The sequence below is a fragment of the Nycticebus coucang genome, chromosome 21 (assembly GCF_027406575.1).
Source record: "Nycticebus coucang isolate mNycCou1 chromosome 21, mNycCou1.pri, whole genome shotgun sequence".
In the NCBI taxonomy this organism is placed as follows: Eukaryota; Metazoa; Chordata; class Mammalia; order Primates; family Lorisidae; genus Nycticebus; species Nycticebus coucang.
In genome coordinates, this window is record NC_069800.1 from 25,690,077 (window position 1) to 25,709,998 (window position 19,922).

General features: G+C 37.3%; 1 protein-coding gene across 1 annotated transcript; it reads left to right on the plus strand.

Annotated features, from left to right (window-relative positions):
• The first annotated feature begins 2,658 nt into the window (after positions 1–2,658).
• On the plus strand, positions 2,659–4,394 carry LOC128573682 (heterogeneous nuclear ribonucleoprotein A1-like). Its single transcript, XM_053574041.1, has one exon. The coding sequence runs from the start codon at positions 2,707–2,709 to the stop codon at positions 3,667–3,669; it is 963 nt and encodes a 320-aa protein (XP_053430016.1). The 5' UTR covers positions 2,659–2,706; the 3' UTR covers positions 3,670–4,394.
• Positions 4,395–19,922: the final 15,528 nt, after the last annotated feature.

Sequence of the window (19,922 nt, forward strand, 5' to 3'; positions counted from 1 at the left end):
ACTTATGGGTTTACGCTTAGTGACTAAGTAATGAATGAGGGCAGGAAAGATTTGGATTAAGCCTATTCAGAAGCTACAAGTTACAATTAGATTTGTATGCATTTCTACCTCTCTGAATGTTTGTCAAGGAAAGACAAATAAATATATGGAGATGTAAGTGTGCTGAAACCTCTAAAGATGATATGGTCAATAATCTTAGAAACTGTGAATATTATTCTTCTCAATATTCTTCTGAAAAAAACATTTTGGGGTCATCTCTGCTTTGCTGGTGCCATAAGCATGGCATTTATTCACCTATGTGAGAGGAGCTCATTGATTATGGCTACTAGTGACATTTTCTGTGACTTTTATCTCCACAAACCACTAAGCTTGTGTTTCCTAAACTGTAAAATGAGACTAAATCTTCTGAATGATTTCAGAAGTTTTGAAAGAGACGTTAAAGAGGAAACCCATGATATATAGAGACCGTCAAGTCTGTTTCTGCAACATTCTGAAGGAATCTCTAAACCAGAGAGGAACTGTAGGTGAAGAGCTACCTGAGCCAACCATGCAGTCAAGGCTGAATCACAGGAACTTGGAGATAGGAATGAGCTCAGTCCAATCACATAATGCCTGCTATTGTGCTCTGGCTTAGCGAGAAGCCAAATTCAGGAAGCACATTCCATTAGACTAAATAAAGCTTCGATCATGTGTAAAATTTCCAACTTGAATAGGCAGCCATCCTATCACTCATCGGGCTAGATGCATTTAATGGGCGTAATTTCTTCCTCATTTTTCTATGCGTTTATTGTTTCATTTTTATTATAGGAATTCAAGCATCTTATTAAGCTTATTATTTTTTGTTAAGCCTAGGCTTAAGTAAATACTGTTCTACAGGGTGTACATGCAAATATGTTTCCTTTAGATTGTCAAAAGAATGGGACAATCTGAGTCAATTTAACTGTGAGATTAGAGAAAAGGAAAAGTGGAAAAAAAAAAACTATCAACCACCAAGCCTAGGTAACTGAATGTGTGTAAAAATCATTTTGGAGGAATTGTAAATTGAAACATTCTCAATTCCAAAAGTTCTGATTTTGTTAACTCAAGATAAAATTCAGAAAAAAAATATTTTAAGAAAGCTTCATAATTTTATTTTTATTTTGATATAAGTGAGCATTGCCTTGGGTCTTGGTCACCTACATTAACCTGGTCCTTAAATTGCTTAGAGGAAAAGAAAAGAAGATGAAAGATGAATGTTATTTTTTATTCTATTAAGGTCAATTACCTGAAAAAACTGAATGTCCGAAATTGTCTCTGAAACATATTAATTTCAAGATTTAACAGCATGTACCAGAGCAACGGGGCTGCATAGATTTTCAAGATTGTAGGATCCAGGTCTCAGCTGGATCTTGACAAGAACTTCAGTCCTAAGCAAATGTTCATTAAGTCTGATTGTAGTGAACTGAGTGTAATTCTACATTTACCATGACAGATTTCCCAAGGTAATATATGCTACAAACAAATAAACAAAAACTAAAAAATATGCTTCAAAATGGAGACTTAGACCCTGAAAAAATGGATATAGGAGGTGGCTTATTTAGTTCTTTTTAGGGGGAATGGTCAAGTTAAAGGTGTTTCTATTATAAATTCTCCAGAATTTCCCCACATGTAGATCCAGAGCAAGGCAAAGATTCAAGAGGAAATTGTTTGGGAGATGATTTAGGAAAATGCTGGTGAAGGAGAGGGCAGTGAGACTAACAAGGGAAGAGAATCAATTGGGTGGGGGGGGGGGACTTTGTCAAGCAAGTTATCATTGTGGACAACTGAGGCTCAACCCTACTGGGGAGGTCTATGAGATGTTGTAGAAAACATCCTTTGGGGGTTGCTTCACTGAGAGGAGAGGGAGCTGGAGTATTTATACCCCAACTCCATTGGTGACTGTTTGAAGGTTGCTCCAAGAATTTCCTGGTACTTCCAGCCTGCCTCTTGCAACCAGGCTTCAAAGGCCAGAGCAAGTAAGTCCTAAGGCAAACTCCTGTGGATGGGATTCGGGCAAATGTGTACTGAAATGGAAAAGACCAAGGATGTGGGGGGAGTGCTGAAAACATCAGCTAGAGGGATTAGGAAAAATTGACTTTGAAGCAGCTGCTGTGCTTAGTGTAAAGAATGGACTTGCTAGCCAAAGGCCATTTATTGTATTTGAAATACCTCTTCTGTGAGAAAACCAAGCCAGATTAAGAGAGAACTGGCTAGTTGCTCTGATTACCAACCCTGAAGAAACATAAAATTATCACAGTGATAAAGCAGATTTCTGGTACCAATTCCCTTGGATTTAAACTTGAAAGTCCTTCTGTAAGTGGTAAAATATAAAGTTTTCTTTAACTCCCAAAGCAGAAAATGCCCTTACTAGAAATTCTGGAAGTACTTCTTGGTTGTGGGTTCCATCTCAACTGTAGGTTTTTGCCACCATCTAAGTGTAGCTTTCATGATGCAACCTAAAGTAGCTGAGTGTTACCAAAAATAGTTTAAAGTGAGCAGAAATTCTAAAACTAAATAGCACATGGCAAAATGCTATTCACCCAGGTTTAGACATTTATTTTCTACATGTAGATGGTTTGACATGCCTCTTACTAAAGAGCTGTTCAGTTCAGAAAAAAATGTATTTAAGAAATTACGAGTGGACGCTGCCGAGGAAGCATCGTAAAAGTCTCTCTTCCCACTGCCGTCATGTCTAAGTCAGAGTCTCCTCAAGAGCCCGAACAGCTGCGGAAGCTCTTCATTGGAGGGTTGAGCTTTGAAACGACTGATGAGAGTCTGAGGAGCCATTTTGAGCAATGGGGAACGCTCACAGACTGCGTGGTAATGAGAGATCCAAACACCAAGCGCTCCAGGGGCTTTGGGTTTGTCACATACGCCACCGTGGAGGAGGTGGATGCAGCAGTGAATGCAAGGCCACACAAAGTGGATGGAAGAGTCGTGGAACCAAAGAGAGCTGTTTCCAGAGAGGATTCTCAAAGACCTGGTGCCCACTTAACTGTGAAAAAGATCTTTTTGGGTGGCATTAAAGAAGATACTGAAGAACATCACTTAAGAGACTATTTTGAACAGTATGGGAAAATTGAAGTGATTGAAATCATGACTGACCAAGGCAGTGGCAAGAAGAGGGGCTTTGCTTTTGTTACGTTTGATGACCATGATTCTGTGGATAAGATTGTCATTCAGAAATACCATACTGTGAATGGCCACAGCTGTGAAGTAAGGAAAGCCCTGTCAAAGCAAGAGATGGCTAGTGCTTCGTCCAGCCAAAGAGGTGGAAGTGGTTCTGGAAACTTTGGTGGGGGTCGTGGAGGTGGTTTTGGTGGAAATGACAACTTTGGCCGTGGAGGAAACTTCAGTGGTCGTGGTGGCTTTGGTGGCAGCCGTGGTGGTGGTGGATATGGTGGCAGTGGGGATGGCTACAATGGATTTGGTAATGATGGAAGCAATTTTGGAGGTGGTGGAAGTTACAATGATTTTGGCAATTACAACAATCAGTCATCAAATTTTGGACCTATGAAGGGAGGAAATTTTGGAGGCAGACGCTCTGGCCCTTATGGTGGTGGCGGCCAATACTTTGCCAAACCACGAAACCAAGGTGGCTATGGTGGTTCCAGTAGCAGCAGTAGCTATGGCAGTGGCAGAAGGTTTTAATTATTCCCCAGAAACAAAGCTTAGCAGGAGAGGAGAGCCAGAGAAGTGACAGGGAAGCTACAGGTTACAACAGATTTGTGAACTCAGCCAAGCACAGTGGTGGCGGGGCCTAGCTGCTACAAAGAAGACATGTTTTAGACAATACTCATGTGTATGGGCAAAAAACTCGAGGACTGTATTTGTGACTAATTGTATAACAGGTTATTTTAGTTTCTGTTCTGTGGAAAGTGGAAAGCATTCCAACAAAGGGTTTTAATGTAGATTTTTTTTTTTTTTGCACCCATGCTGTTGATTGCTAAATGTAATAGTCTGATCATGACGCTGAATAAATGTGTCTTTTTTTTTTTTTAAATGTGCTGTGTAAAGTTAGTCTACTCTGAAGCCATTTTGGTAAACTTTCCAAAAGTGTGAACCTAGAATTCCTTCAGGGTGATGCCAGGTTCTATTTGAAATTCATTTACAACCTGCTTGGGTGAAGAAGCCATTGTCTTCAGAAACCTTGGTATAGTTGAACTGAGGGTTACTGTTGTGACCTGAAGCTCACCATTTAAAGGGGTCATCCAAGGAAAATCATGGAATTATTGGTTATAAAGGTGATTGTTGGCATATCCTATGCAATATATCTAAATTGAATAATGGTACCAGATAAAATTACAGATGAGAATGAAGCTTGTGTATCTACCATTATCATGTGTAATCAATAAACGATTTAATTCTCTTGAAAAAAAAAAGAAGTTATGGATTTCTCATGTTAAACAGAAAGAAAAAGGGAAAAATATTAATTAAAAAGTGTCATTTGGGCCTCCCAAAGTAAGTGATGATTAAAGATGTAAAAAGCATCACTTCAAAGGGATGCCAGTTTTTTAGCCCATCAGGAAAAATCTCATGTGACTTCAAATGGCACTTTAGGAACAGCCAAATTTTGTTAACCAAGTGAATAAGATAAAATAAGCATTATTTTAAATATATTCAGTAAATTCTCTGAAAATGTTAAAGGAGTATCCACAGCTGCACAAACTATGGCTTTGGAAAGAACTAAAACCACCTCCTTGTTCATAGAGGTCAAACAATTACAGTGCTTCTGGACACCATACCCTAAAGCTACATGAATGGGATCATAGATGAATTTTTGTTTCCACTGGAGATTTGCAAACTCATCAGGTGGATATATGGTAGGAAATAGCATGCCAGATTTAGATTTCATTCTGCCTCTGGTCAGTTCTGAAATTCAGACTTCCTCTGGTGTGCTCTGTGGATGTGAGCAAGCTCTATTTAAGTTTGACACACACAGACACATATACAAGGTATGATTGTTTAATTGTGTCTTTAAATTTAATTTATTCTTGTTTCTACTTTTTGCCCTCCAGCAGTATTTCCAAATTGCAAAAAGGTTTCCTGGCTACATTCATTCCTGGGAACACTTTCTAAAGTAACTTAGCTTAAAGCTACTACCTTGGCACTGGAACAATTAATATCAAAAGATATTCTAAACTGGGTGTCAAGTTCTCAGAGTTTTTTTCTATGTTGTGATCTCAGTTACACATAAGAGACTCTTTGCTGTCATTGAAAACTATTGTCAAAAAGAAACCTTTCCAAGATGAAAAGAATCCAACTACCAATATTGTAATTTGAATATGGGTATAATTTTGCAACATGGACTTATTTTGCTGATTTGGGTACTTTCTGTTTTGTTTCATTTTTGAGACTAAAAAGCCAAAAATAGCAGCCATGAAATCCTCAAAATTGCCACTGGCTATTGAGAACTTCATGTCTTAATGATAAAACCACATTTAAAATGTCCAATGTGAAAGAATGAGATGACAAGCTAAATGAGAATAGAAGGAGTTGAGAAAGATACTGATTAAAAGACATGATAGAAGAAAACTATATGTATACCTTGCATGTTGAAGTTATATTCTTTCTCTGTCCCTTTGACTAGAGAGGTGGAGAGTGATGGGAAAATACAGAGGGAAGCAAGGGAAGGAAAAGAGGCATAGGAAGGTAAAACAAGAAGGACCAATACTATTTGAGAGTTCATATGATGGAGGCAGTAAAAGAACAACATAGTTCTCACTGTTAATTTCTATATAAAATGCTGGTGTTGGCCAGGATGGGTTCTACACATTCAAATAACTCTTAACTTTTTTAGTTATTTACTTTTAAAGTGATAATCTGACTTAAGCTACAAGCCAGTGAAATGTACACATATCAGGGTGATTCTCATATCTTTGGATAAAAATAGCTCCTTGTAAAATTATTTGTGAGAACAAATTGTCTTCCCATGTTTTCTTTTTTCTTTTCATTTTTTTTTTCCACACAAAGTTCAACTTAGCAGACCATTCAAGCTTCTGAATGGCAGAAACAGGATGCAGGGCAACCAAGTAACTTAAGAGCTTTTTGTACAAAGAGCTTCATAAGACATGTTGCCAGTGGACCCTGTCACTGAGCTTGGAAGTGCAGGTATTAACTGCATAGAGGCAAGCAATGTCCAGGTTGAGGTTGCTAGAACCATGAGGCACCATGATGCTTCTGGCCATTTTCATCTGAAGGTGGCAGAGTCCATTTCAGAGTAATTAGGACCTGTTTCAAGGATTTTTATCATGAAAGTTCATGGAGGACTTGGCCCAGAAGCTAGGCCACCTCAACTTCTTGTCCCCACACAAGTACCAGAGAAATATTGTCCATCCTGGCCTCTTGGCACAAGGAACATGAGAACCCTTGCACTGCCTGAGAGCTGCTCTTGAGTCAGGTAACTGAGTGATATCAGGTATACGAACTAACTAAGGTCATATGTGTCTCTACTTGTACAGGTTGGTTGAACTAATCACTCACCATTTTTGTATTGGTTTCTAGGGGCTGCTAACTCCATTTTTTCCTGAAAGACAAATACACAAAGAATATAGAATAGTCCTTTTGGCAATAAGTCACTGAACTCCAGTCTAATTCTTTACACAAAGGAAATAAGTTTTCTTAAGTTCAAAATGTTTTGCCAAACTAGTTAAGTAGTCATAGTCATTCTTAAGACTATTGAGACCAGGTGTCCAGGAAAAACCATGTATGTTAAACCATATATGTACAGTTTGGAGAACTCTCTCACCTTGAGCTCACAACTATAAGTAACCAATACTCAAATCAAGACAGAGAGTGTTGCCAAAACCTTGAAAGTTTTGCCCTTTTGAACTTTATGCAAATGGAATCACATGCTCAACTTTCTTGCAATTGGTCACTTCTGCTCAAGAAAGATAATATTTGTGAAATTCACTGATATTGTTGTATATACTTGTAGTTCCTTCAGCGTCATTGATAACATAGTTTGTCATTGTGTAAATATACCACAATTTGCTTATTCATTAAACTACTGAAGGCTGTCAGAACAGTCACGTTTTTGGCTATTGTAAATAAAGCTGCTATGAACATTCTTATAGGATGTACATATATAAGATATGAATTTCTGGAGGGATATTTAATCCAAGTAGTAAAATTACTTGTTCTTATGGAAGTCATATAGTCACCTATAGCAATCATTACCTAATTCCCCAAGTATTTGTATCAATTTACATTCCACCAACAGCATGTAAGAATTTTGGTGATTCAACATCTTCAACAATACTTGATATTGTTTGTCATTTTTCTTTTTTATCTTATCTAGTCCATGAAGTATGTCATTAAGCCACATGTTTTATATATAAGTAGAATGCTTGTGGGTTAAAGATATGTAGGTAAAATATTGATCAAAACAACAGAATAAAACCATTTATGAAGCACAAATTAATTTTTTATTCATTTGTTTCAAAAGCAAAAAACACTCAAAGGAGATTTTACAAATGATGAAGAAATGAAAATTTTAAAAGAAATGCAACATGTAGAGAGGTATTTTTATGCATGTGTCACCACTTTTCAACTGAATACTCTCGTTTCCATGTATTTCTCAAAAGGAGGCTATGTGTCTTCTAATCTTTCAAGCCCAGAGCACTTTCACTATTTTACTTCTCCACAGTTATAATAATGATAACAACAACAACAGTAGTTTAAGTAATTGGGCACATTGTCTTTCACAGAATGCCTTATTTGGTTTTTTGACCTGATTCTTACAACTGTGAGATAAAAGGAGGATCTAGTTTCTTCATCACACAGTCCAGGGGAGGGGCTCTGAGATAAGAAGGGATTTGCCCAGATAATAATAATAAGAGATGCAATGGATCTGGGATTTGAAATGAGGACTCTGGATTTCTCAGCATCATGATGATTTTCTTTACTCTTGACATAGGTCTGCTAATAAAGACACTACACTGAAAGAGACTTTTTGTACAATAGCCTTTTAGTTTTTATTTTGTTTAATCTTTGCTTTGGGGATAAGATCAAATTGTATTTTTTCCATTTCATAGATGAAGAATGACAAGCCCCAAGGGAATTTAAGAATATTCTATTTTTATGGCTAGTTCCCCAATGACAGAAACACAGAAAAACCCTAGCATATCAATTAATTTCTTGAGTTCTGTCTACTGAAATAGAAATGCCCAGGAAACAGAGAGTGCAGGCCGCCATATATCTCAAGATGCTCCTGATGGAATAATAATCATCGTGCTTAGAATTTTACTGTTCTTGGTGTTCTGGCTCAAGCTTTCTTCAACATAGGCAAAGGATATGAAGTTCCTGTAATGCTAGCATTGTAAGCCTTGAAGGCTCAGATAGGGATCAATTCCATAGTCAAAATTCTAGAAGGTTCTCTGGTTTAAATTAAGCAAATCAATCTTAACACTTGGCCCAATTTCTTCTTTAGCACACATCCCTTAACAGATAAAGTAGGTTGAGATGCTACAGGGTCAATTAATAAGCCACTTGATGATCTCAAGTTTCCAGAACCAAGAAAAAAATATATAGATCACCAATTTTGAGGTAACAAAAAAAATGTCAACATTGAATAATTTAAAACAGGGTTTAGTGTTTACTTGTTTTCCTAGATTTTATTGTTTCAGGGTTGGGTGGGTAACAGGAAAATAATTTATGAAATATATCATTGAGTTCTTCTCTAAAAAAGAAAAGAAAAAAAAAATCTCCCAGTGTTTTCTGTTTTCAAGGCCAAATAACAACAAAAAAAAGCTTTATTGTTTCTTTGTTAATCCTTGCAATTGCAAGGGAAATCCCACAGGGAGAATTAGTCGTAATAAATTAATTTGGCATATTCAATATTTCACAGAATTCAAACTTAGAGTAAGTTCCCTGCCAGGTGAATGTGTGTAATTGGAAGTGTTGAGATTAATGTATCTGCTTCATGTGGTTTGGGTCACCTCTGTGGCCAAACTCCACTTCCTGTCCCTCCACAGTGGTAGGTTCAGAAACCCACCAATCCACAGGACAAATAAAGGGTAAAGAACACATAAAAAAATATTTCAGCATTATACATTTTGATTAATTCATTGTGTAAATTAAATATGTTGTTTATAAGTATGCCAAAAATGGAATATTGTTTATTGGTGATCTCACTTCCTTGGATGTTCCAATCTACCTGAACTGAAATCAAATTAAACAAGAAAACATTTCAAAATACTCCACTATATAGAAGTTGAAGATTAATTTTTCAAAGAACTATTTATAGACAGGATAAAAATCCTGTACATGGAGCCATTCTTATACATTTTAGATATGATTTGATTTGTCCAAATCTAATTTATATGCATTTTTTTACAAAAATATCTATAACACAAATTTCTTCAGAGTCTTAAAAGAAATAAATTATATTTAACTTAAGTCATAAAAATAAGGTTTCAATGAATTGCAGGCTTTTTCTTGATCCTAAATATGACTGGAAGTAGGAGGCAAAAGTGGCCTTACACTACTGTCTTTATAAGTAAAGAACTTTTGATATGAACTGACAGAAATATTTTCATTTTAGCGTTCTTTAATAATGAAGTCTGTATTAGCTAAAAATGTCCAATTATCTCTTGATGACCAGATGGGATAAATACAAGATTGCATAAAGCAATACACTAGGCAGAGATCCCAAAGATACCATAAGAAGAAACTCAGTGTGTGCAGATCTCCTCATAGGCAGAGAGAGCATTACTAGGGAACGGCATTCCATTTTGGGATCTTCTAGAGAAGTGCAATCTTTTCACTGCTTAAATTCATCAGAGACTACCAAAAGAGAGAAAGAGAGAGAGAGAGAGAGTGAACAAGCATAGAACAAACTGTGATCATAGTTTAGAAATGTCCCTTGGAGGAAAAGTAATTTAGACTAGAAAGAAGTCATAAGTAACACTCGGTCATTTGGTCCAATGTGCATTAAAGCACATGGAAGAAGCTAGACAATGCACATGGATTGAATAGACTATGTTTTTGCTACTGTGTTTATCTTTTTTGTGGGGAGGGGAAGGTAGAAGGGAATAGAAAAAGAATGAGGAGAAATTCTGCTCCTAAAAGGAGATGGTCCCAGCAAAGTAAAGCAGACAAGGTTAGCATTCACAGCATGTCACACATCATCATAAAACTGACTTTAGAAGTCAGGGAAATGTAGAGTGTGGGGGGCTTGGCTTGGCTTCTGTGAAGTGATATTTATGTTAGAAGAAGCCAGAAGAAAGTCATGAGAGTCAGAATTATTACATGTGAAAGGAAATGGGTTAACAATGGGTTTAGAGCACTCAGGACAAGGGAGGTTTGATGATTAATTTCAGGAACTAGGAGACTTAGAAAAGAAAATGTATGGGATATTGCAAAGAAAAGGAAAGAACATAGCATCCAACCAATAGAAAAAAAATTAAAAAATAAGCAGATTTCCCTTTCTTCACTTCTTTCTTCAGATATTACCTTCTCAAAGTTTCCTAGAAAGTTTTCACTCGTCCACATATATTTCATATCCCCTGCCCTGCCCTATTTTTTTCCATAACATAATATCTTCTAACATACCGTATTACTCATTTATTTTTCTTATTGAATGACGTTACTCCCCTACCTACAATTTAAGCTCACTGAGGGCAGACATCATTGCTCAATAATGTATTTCAAGCATCTAGAACTGTGCCTGCCACAGAGTGTGCACTTGAAAAACATCCATTGACTGCATGAAAGAATAGAAAATATAACATTCAAAAAGGCAAGTTAACATGCTAAATTTGAACAGTGAGATTTCCCACTGTGTACTTGATAATGATATACAGAGGAACCCCAAATTACCACTTGTCTTGGAACCAACCTGCCTTATAGGAACTTGAGAAACATTGGCAAAAGAATGGGAAAATCCATTAGGAGTCATAGAAAAAGAAGTGGTCCACCAATTGACCTCACCTATTGTGCATAATGCAAGGTACATGTCAAATCTATTAAGAGTACAGTATAACTTAAATGTCTTAACACATCAAATAATTAAGTGAAGTGAAGGCTATGTTAAACAGTTTGATGTAAGCATTCCAATTGTATATAAAATCAGTACATTGTATTCCATAAATGCATTAATGTACATGATTTAATTTAAAAAAAAAAAAAAGAAGAGAATGAGAATGGAATGTGTGTGGCAACAATCAGAGGTTGAATTTATGAATTTGGCCTTGTGGCAGGTAGTCTAAACTACATAGATTTCTAATAGAATACAGTGTGCTTGAGTATACAACCTCAAATCAACAAAACTTCTTAGAAGTATTTGATATCTGCAACAACTTTCATGCATTAGTATAGCACTAAGTATGGTGACATTTAACCCAGGAAAATGTTAGTTTTAATCTGTTGAGTTACTGCCTTAAGCTTCTTAAATTTTACGAGACTATTAATATAAATATGTATTTAACATTCCTGTTTATGCCACTCCTTAGTCACAAGCAATTCACAGGTCAGTGTAACAAATAAAGATGTTCCCTGGTAGCTGGAATGGAGGATTTAGATACATATGTGATCTTCCACTTCCAGAAACTCAGAGCCAATGGCCCACTCAGATCTCCTCAATATTCACGGTTCCCATATCATCTGAAGACTTCTTATTGTAAGCACCTACCTCTCCTAGTTTGAGTGTGTTCTTTGCTAAGAGGAGCTTAGCCTGTGCATGCTAGGAGTGCCAGGGAATTAGCTGCCCCAGGTGAGACTCTCACTAATGATGGACAAGACTTTGAAGATAAGCTCCCCATTTCCTTACCTCTCAGGTGGCACAATACTGAGTTATACACTGACTGCACGTTCTCCCAGAGGTCCTCAGTGGAATCATGTTTCAGCCATTGAAAGTGGTTGCTTTCTCAGCAATGCAGCTTAAATTGCCTGTCTAGCCTTGCCTGTCTCACTTGAACACTTTCCTATCAGTGTTTCCTAGAATCACGTCCTTACACCAAATCCTCATCTCAGGTTCTGCTTCTGGAGGATCCCAACCTAAGGCAAATGTATAGTCTGCTCATGAAGATAAGACACTATATCTTGAAAGTAAACAAAAGTAATTGAATGTTAGTTGGTGTCAGGAGCTAACTGCCGTAAAAGAGGAAGGGGATAGATTTGGCGGATGATGACAGACATACTCTGGACTTTGGAGAGGAAACGAAGTATGTTTGTCAGATCCTGAGGGATGTTGTAGATTTTCAGCTGGATATGAGAAGTGAGAGATGTTAAGAATCAGGAAAAGAGCGTGGAGTGTTTGCAAAGTTAATGGGGAGGAAAGAGAAGGTTTTTTTTTTTTCTTCCCCAGAGAAAGTCTGATAAAAATTCATCAGATACCTATTAGCAAGCAGAAGATGCCATTATAAAGTGCCTTCAGTTATTTTCAGGGTGGCCAACCAAAACTTGAGAGTTTAGAAATAAATGATTCCCCTACTTTCAACCCCTAATGGTAAAATCTCTAGGAATCACAGTTTGTAGCAGACACTGTTAGCATCTCCACCTGGATTCCCTTTACTGCAGCCTCACGTGTCCATTCCCCAGCTCCTACTGGCTGCCAGAGGTGCTCAGCTGCCCTTTTGTCTAAAGAAAGACCCTTGGATGACTGGGAGCCCCCTTGCTTCAGAGATTGCTGGAGCTCTGCCCACAGACACCCTGAGACTGATTACTAATGGACATGAATCATAAAGGGGCACACAACATTAGCCTCCCGAGCGTCTCTACATCATGCAATGCACATACCAGAGTTTCTTCCTCCTGCCATGAAATCAGGCAAAACAATAGGTTTAGCAGCTTCTAATACCTTACCCTGCTTCACCCACCCCTCTTCTTAGGAAAGTACCCCCCTTCTTAGGAAAGCATACCTCAATAAGTCCTGTGCATCCAAATCTCTGTCCTTGGCTCTGCCTGCAGAGGAGCTGACCCAGGACCCCATAAGTATGACAGGAGTGGGCCTCCTTCCTAAGCCCATAGGGAAAGTCATCAAGCCTCACTTAGTGCTACTCAGACCTCAACTGACTCTCTGCAAAAGACTAGTAAAGATTTTTCCCCTTTTAGAAGCTACCCACTCAGCTGCAGACTTTCTCAGGATCTACTAGGAATCTAAGCAGAATCCACTGCTTAAAGTGGCCTAATCCAATTGAATAGATAGCATCCACTGAAGGGAAAAGGTGGAAGTGACCTCTGGCAGAAACAAGTCTCCAATAATAGTAGCACAGAAACATGAGAAGTGCCCTTTGGGCCCAACTTCCCCACCCATATGTAGTGGAAATAATGAGCAGGTGATTTTAAGAGGGGACTAAAAATGGATCCTTCAGGAAGGCTTGGGGGGCAGGGGAAAGAACCATAAAACTTTGTATATACCACATCTCAGGATTGATTGAAAGGAGTGATATGTGGGAGGCCCTTGTTCCACGTCCTGAGTGCACTGTCTGCACCCTCAGTTAAACTAAAAACAAAGCAAAACAAAGCATAGTTCCGTCATGCCTAATACTCCCCAGATGACTTAAAATGGGACTACTAGCAGACACGATGCTTTTCTTTCACTCCTGTTTTTTGTTTTGGGGGGGTGGTGGTGGTAATTTTCTTTTAAAGGGGCTTTCTTCTTCAAATACATTGTGACATTGTAGCTCCCATGGTTACTACAGGTACAATCCAGGTCTTGCTCCCCTGCCACCATGTGGTGGCCATTGAATGAACAAAAATGTATTTAAATATTAGCCTAATAGACATAAGCATGAAGTTTACCTGCAGCTCCTATATGCATGTCTGGCTACTAAGCATTTCTAACCAAAGAAGCAATGGTTTGGCCCTTTGAGAGCTACAGTTTATCTGGAACCCCAGCACAGAGCAATGCGTCAGTATTTATGAAGCCCTCAAAGAGCAGGATGCTATATACCTCATGACTCAGCAATACCTTTCTTAGGAACAGACCCAAGAGAAATGAAGATATAGGTTATCAAAAGACATTTAAGTGTTCATGGCAGCATTATTTATGAGTGCTGCAAACTGGAAAAACTACCCAAATGAGAATCAACATTGAAGTTTGATGAATGGATTATTTATACAAAGCTAAGAAAGAATGATCACTACTACATGTTCACATGAAATAATTTCAAAACATAATATTGATAGAAAATAAGACAAAAATAAACATAAAAATGATCAAAAACTATTTTGTGATATTACAAGTCATGATAGTAGAGATTTACCCGTAAGGATGTGGAGCGGGGTCACTGGGAGGGATGTGGCACCTGTAACATCCTGTTCATTGATGTGGGTGCTGATTATATAAATGTGTTCACTTTGGAAAAACATCATCAAACTATCTAGATGAATTTTTTTCAGCTCTCTGCATGTTATTTTTCAAACAAACAATTAAAAGAATAAGATTATTCAACTGAACTGAATGATCTATTATTTGGAGCCATTCACATTTATATTTCTTCCATAAATGTTGATACTCAAATGCTGAGTGGTTAAACCAAATATGAATAGTAACAGGAAACCTCTTTTGGTCTACGTCGAGAAGCACTGCACAACCAACACAAATTATCTTGATTCAGGAAATTCAGCGGAAAAATATACTATCAGAGTTTGTTTGTCAGAGAGAACATTACCTTGTTAAGTATTTTAGAATTGTAAAACTATTCTTTGGAGTATATTAAATTATAGAATTTTTAAATTGAGAGTGGACTTGGAGAATAATTAACACAGTCTACACATTTTACAGATAAGAAAACTGACCCCAGAAGGTTACATAATTGGCCCAAGGTCACATGTGTGGTTAGTAGCAGCCCTGGGAGGAGGTCCAAGGTCTTGATTCCTTTTTCTCTAGACCATACAGCCTCCTTGTTTTCCAGACCTTCTGAGAAAGTCCATGAATACATTTAAATTGTCTGTTACAGAATTTTTAAAGAGCAACTCAACTCATTTACCCCCTGTTGGTGCAACATATAGGATGTGAACAGGCTCCATTCCCTCCACTTCAAGCTATTGACAATCAACAAGTCAGGATACTGATGGTGTTTCTGCTCCAGCTTAATGGTTGATTTTAATTAATGCATTGTTTCTGTGTGCACTAAAAAACCCTTTAGCTCACATGAACAGGATTAAAACTAAAAATTCTCAGAAACTAAGACAATGGAGGCCCTTGGGGTCACTTTTTCAAAAGCAATAAAATTTGTATATCCTTTGAGGGAATAATCATAGAGTACTTGGGACAAATCTCTCCTAATTGTCTTCAGTTCATTACAGAGATTCCTAACTCTGACTTCTTTTCAGTGCAATTTGTAGAGAGTTTTAAGCACCATGAGGCCGTGGCTCTTCCCCAGACTTCCCAAGTCAAATTCTCTAGGATAAGGTCTGGTCAGCTGAGTCTTGTAAAATCCACAGGTGATTCTGATGTAGCCCCAGATGGAAAAGGAGGGTGCATTATGCTTCTGTGGCATGGTTCTTACCATCTTCTCCATAATCCTTCACATATGTAGATGTTTAATAAAAAGCAGTAATTGACAATCATTTGTCTTGACTAGACCAAACCCGGGTGTCCACTCTTTCCCAAAGCTTCATTGATTGCATACCACAAGTTGGTATTATTGCCCACTTGAATGGCTATAACCACCCAATAAACAATTAATTTCTTATTCATGAATGTTGCAAATTTCTTAAAGCCATTAAAGTCTAACCTTTTGAGGGAAGAGTGGTCACAGCAGCATTGGTAAAGATCATATACCAGGGGTGGGAAACTTGTACTCATGCGGCCTTCTAGGTTTTCAAATGCAGCCTTTTGACTGAATCCAAATTTTATAGAACAAATGATTTTATTTTTATTAATACATGTTTGTTCATTGTTTATATTTTTATTTTATTTTTTTAAATGAAGATGTTTAAAATACCAAAGAATAAAATTGGTTTCAATGAAATAATCCTCCCAAGTTGACTGGCACACTTAGGACATTAGTAAACCATAAGGGCTGAATTCATGGTTGCTATGCTCATGATTTAGTTCTAACTTCCCCATCTGACTGGTGCCTCGCACAGAAGGCTGGTTGGTGAGAGTTTATAGGGATGGAATATGCTAGTCTGTTATCAGTTTTTGATGACAGTGCACTGTGTTTTTGTTTGAAGTGGAATTTCTGAATAGTTGCACAGCTTGACAGTGTTTTTTAATTCCGTCTGCTTAACAGCCCATTGTGTCAAAAAAAAAAAAAAAAGACCAGGAGAATGCAGAAGGAAGAAAACAGACTATTTAACAAGGATTGGGACTTGCAATATTATCTTGTTTCTGCTAAAGATAAAATTATTTGCTTGCTTTGTGATACTGCAATATCAACATTAAAGAAATTCAATGCTCAGGGGTATTATGAACACTAGGCAGAGACAGGAAAGATTGTATTGCAGAAATTAAAAGATGAAAAGCAAAGACAATTCTTTCAAGCAGCAATAAGACCTGGAAATGCCACTGAAGCAGCTTATAAAGTAGCTTGTATACTAGGGGGAAAAATGGGAAAGGAAGCCATTCAGTAGTGCAGAAATTGTGAAAGAATGCATTGTCAAAGTCCTAGTATACTTACACCCCAACCATGTATCAAAGTACAAACAACTGCCTCTTTCAAGGAGAACCATAAGTGATCAGCAGCATGAATTAGTCTTCAACTTAACAGAACAACTTCATTCAATACTTCAAAAGGAAAATATATATTATTCAACTGCTGTGGATGAAACAACTGATACTACTAATTCAGCATAAATTTTATACTTCCTTTGGGTCAAACAGAAGATTTTCATTGTTATGAAGAGTTATTCCCTTTGGACACCCTTGCAGTGGAACACAGAGAACAGACATCTTTAACAATTTCAGGATAGGGCGGCGCCTGTGGCTCAAGGAGTAGGGTGCCGGTCCCATATGCCAGAGGTGGCGGGTTCAAACCGAGCCCTTGCCAAAAAAAAATAAATAAATAAAATAAAAAAAAAAAAATTTCAGGATAAATGTCATGAAGTTGGACTGAATTTGGCAAATATTGTGAGTATATGTACAAATGATAGGCAGAAAAACATGAAAGGTTTATTGCGCAGAATATAAAATTGTTAACGGACCCAGATGATGCTCTCATTTCTTTTTATTGTATCTTGCATCAGCACAATCTCTGTTCTAAAGCTTCCAGAAGTGCAAAATGCAAATGACACTTTGCAACAAGTTATAAGTATTGTTAATTATACTCCTGCAAATGCTATGTGGCATTGTCATAATGTGCTCAAGTTGAAGCAGGAAGTATTATGTGTATAATTGCTGTAACATTTTAATGTGTGTTTGCATTCACAGTGACAGGTATTAGCCAAACTTTCATCTCTTTGAGAACAGATAGTTAAAGTTTAAGAAGAACAGAATCAGCAGTGTGAATTATTGAAAGATTTCTGTAGGAATGAAGCATTTCTGTGTGATGCCATGTCAAATCAAAACAACTTGAATATTTATTTGCATGGTAAAACTGAACATATATTTGGTATGTGGCAAAAAAAAATCTAAGCACTTCTTCCAAAGGAAATTTCAGATATACATTCTTCCCAGTTAGCGAAGGTTGTGCATTAGCAGGATGACCTATGTAAGTGAATCATTTGAAGACTATATAGCTGTTACAGACCTCTTAATTGGAGAATACAAGGACAGGTTTACTGACTTAGAGAATCATGATACCACACTACAAATTAGCATTTCAGCCTCACCAAGTTGATATCCCCACAGCACCTAAAGAATGACAAATGGAATTAATTGAATGTTTGATGCTAGGAAAGTTCTAATGTTTGATGCTAGAAAATTTCTAATTGAAATGTGGGAAAATGCAGTAAAATACCCACGCCTTCAGCAACATGCCTCAAAAATACTTTCTTGCACTTATTACTGAGAATCTACATTCTCCTACCCAACTCAAATTAAGACACCTTTAAGGTCACAAATGAATGATACCCATCTAAAAGATCAACTGAAATTGGGACTCCACACTGCAACCAAATGCACAATGCATTCCAATAAAAAGAAGGTACATGGAGTCATTGAAAGGCTAATTAACTTTAAAATTAAGAGTTTTCATTTTTTTGAAATTATTAAGTACATAATAAACTTTTATAAAACAATTGTACGTTTCTAACTATATCTAATTGATGTTTCTTGAATGTGGCCTTATTTGATTATGACTAAATTAAAGTGGCCTCCCCACATGAAAAGCTTCCCCACCTACATACAAAAAAAATCAAAGCAGAATATAAAAAGGGTCAAGTAAGAGGCAGAGACTCAGTTAATCTCTGGGTCCAAAGTCAGAGGCAGCTTGAGGAAGAAGGAAGGCTGAACAGATGAAACAAGAATGGATTGTCAAACCAAAACTCCTCTTTTGTGACTTTTTGTTACAAAGGTGACATTGTTCCTTGTGTCACTAAGGGAGTATTGCTGGAGAGTATTGCTGGCCCACATGACTATAGAAGAATCATTTGAACTCTATTAACAATGACCTAATAGCTATAAAGAGTTAAAGAGACTTAAGGGTTGGCACCTGTGGCTCAAAGGGGTAGGGCACCAGCCCATGTGCCGGAGGTGGTGGGTTCTAAACCCAGCCCTGGCTGCAAAAAAAAAAAAAAAGAGAGAGAGAGAGAGAGAGAGATTTAAAATACTGGCATTGTCAAACATAAATACCTAATTAATTATCAACCCTCATTAGTTAATTCATGAACTAATTAATTCCTATCTATTGTACCTATTATGTACCTATTTTTTTAAGTGACCTGTTCAGAGGAATTCATACCTAGTGGGATGGCAGGTGAGTAAACAGACAGTATGATAGGCTGCTGAGATAAAATTCCTGGGTAAGGGCCATGGATGTTCAGCGAGACCTCCTGCCCCAGATAGGCTTACTCATGGGAAGTAACTCTTGAGGTGAGTCTTAAAGGATAAGCAAGAAAAGGCAGAAAAAAAGAGGAAGGAGAGATGGAGAGAAGAGTCACGATGATACTTAGGCAGAGGATTCAAGTACATGGGAAAGATGCTTCTGAGTTTACAGGATTTCAGAAATTCAATAGAATATGAACACAGGGCTGTTATATCTAGGAAAATCCTATATCCTTTGCTCTCAAGTTCCAATTACATCCTATCTCTTGTCTACCTGGACACATATATGTATCTTAGAAATTCCTGGAAGAGAGAAGCTACACCACACACACCACGGGTGCACACAAACACACACACACTCACACATGTACCTCGTAACCTATCATGTGGTAGATTGTCACACATACTTCTAATGGAATGAATTTCCTCTGGCTCTATCCTATTGTAATTGAAGAAACTGAAGTTCAGGAAGATAAAGTAGTTGGTTTAAGATCATACACTATTTAATGTCTGCACCAGATAGTAAAATAAAATCTTCAGAGCTACTGTGTGTCTACTCCTTCACAACAGCCCCCATACAAGTCCTGAATTGTAGGACTTCCAGTGTACTTCCAGTGTCCCGAGAATGTATCCCAAGAAGGCTGGGAATGGAACACGTGTTTGAGTCTTGATCTCCTAAAGACTGGCTGATGGCATTATGAACTCACTGTAGAGAATGAGTCTGAACCAATTACTTAGTGATTCATAATTATTATAATAATAACTAAGCCCATTTGTAAAAGTAGGCCACTTTCATTCACATGCAAACAAAATTGTAACTTTAAATTTTTATCAGCATAATAATTAAATAAGAAATTAAATTAGATTATAATGAGATAAAATAGATCCTTACACACCCTTACGGTTGGATTATTGTGCACTGAATTCTAAGAACTTATCAAAGTAGAGAAAGAAAAGAATTCAAAAACTTACGTAAACATCATATAGACCCATAAAGATAAAATCAACAATGTCTTATCAACCCTCAAAT

Excerpts from the sequence above, each read along its gene's own strand:
- LOC128573682 (XM_053574041.1), top strand. The coding sequence starts at position 2,707 with ATGTCTAAGTCAGAGTCTCCTCAAGAGCCCGAACAGCTGCGGAAGCTC.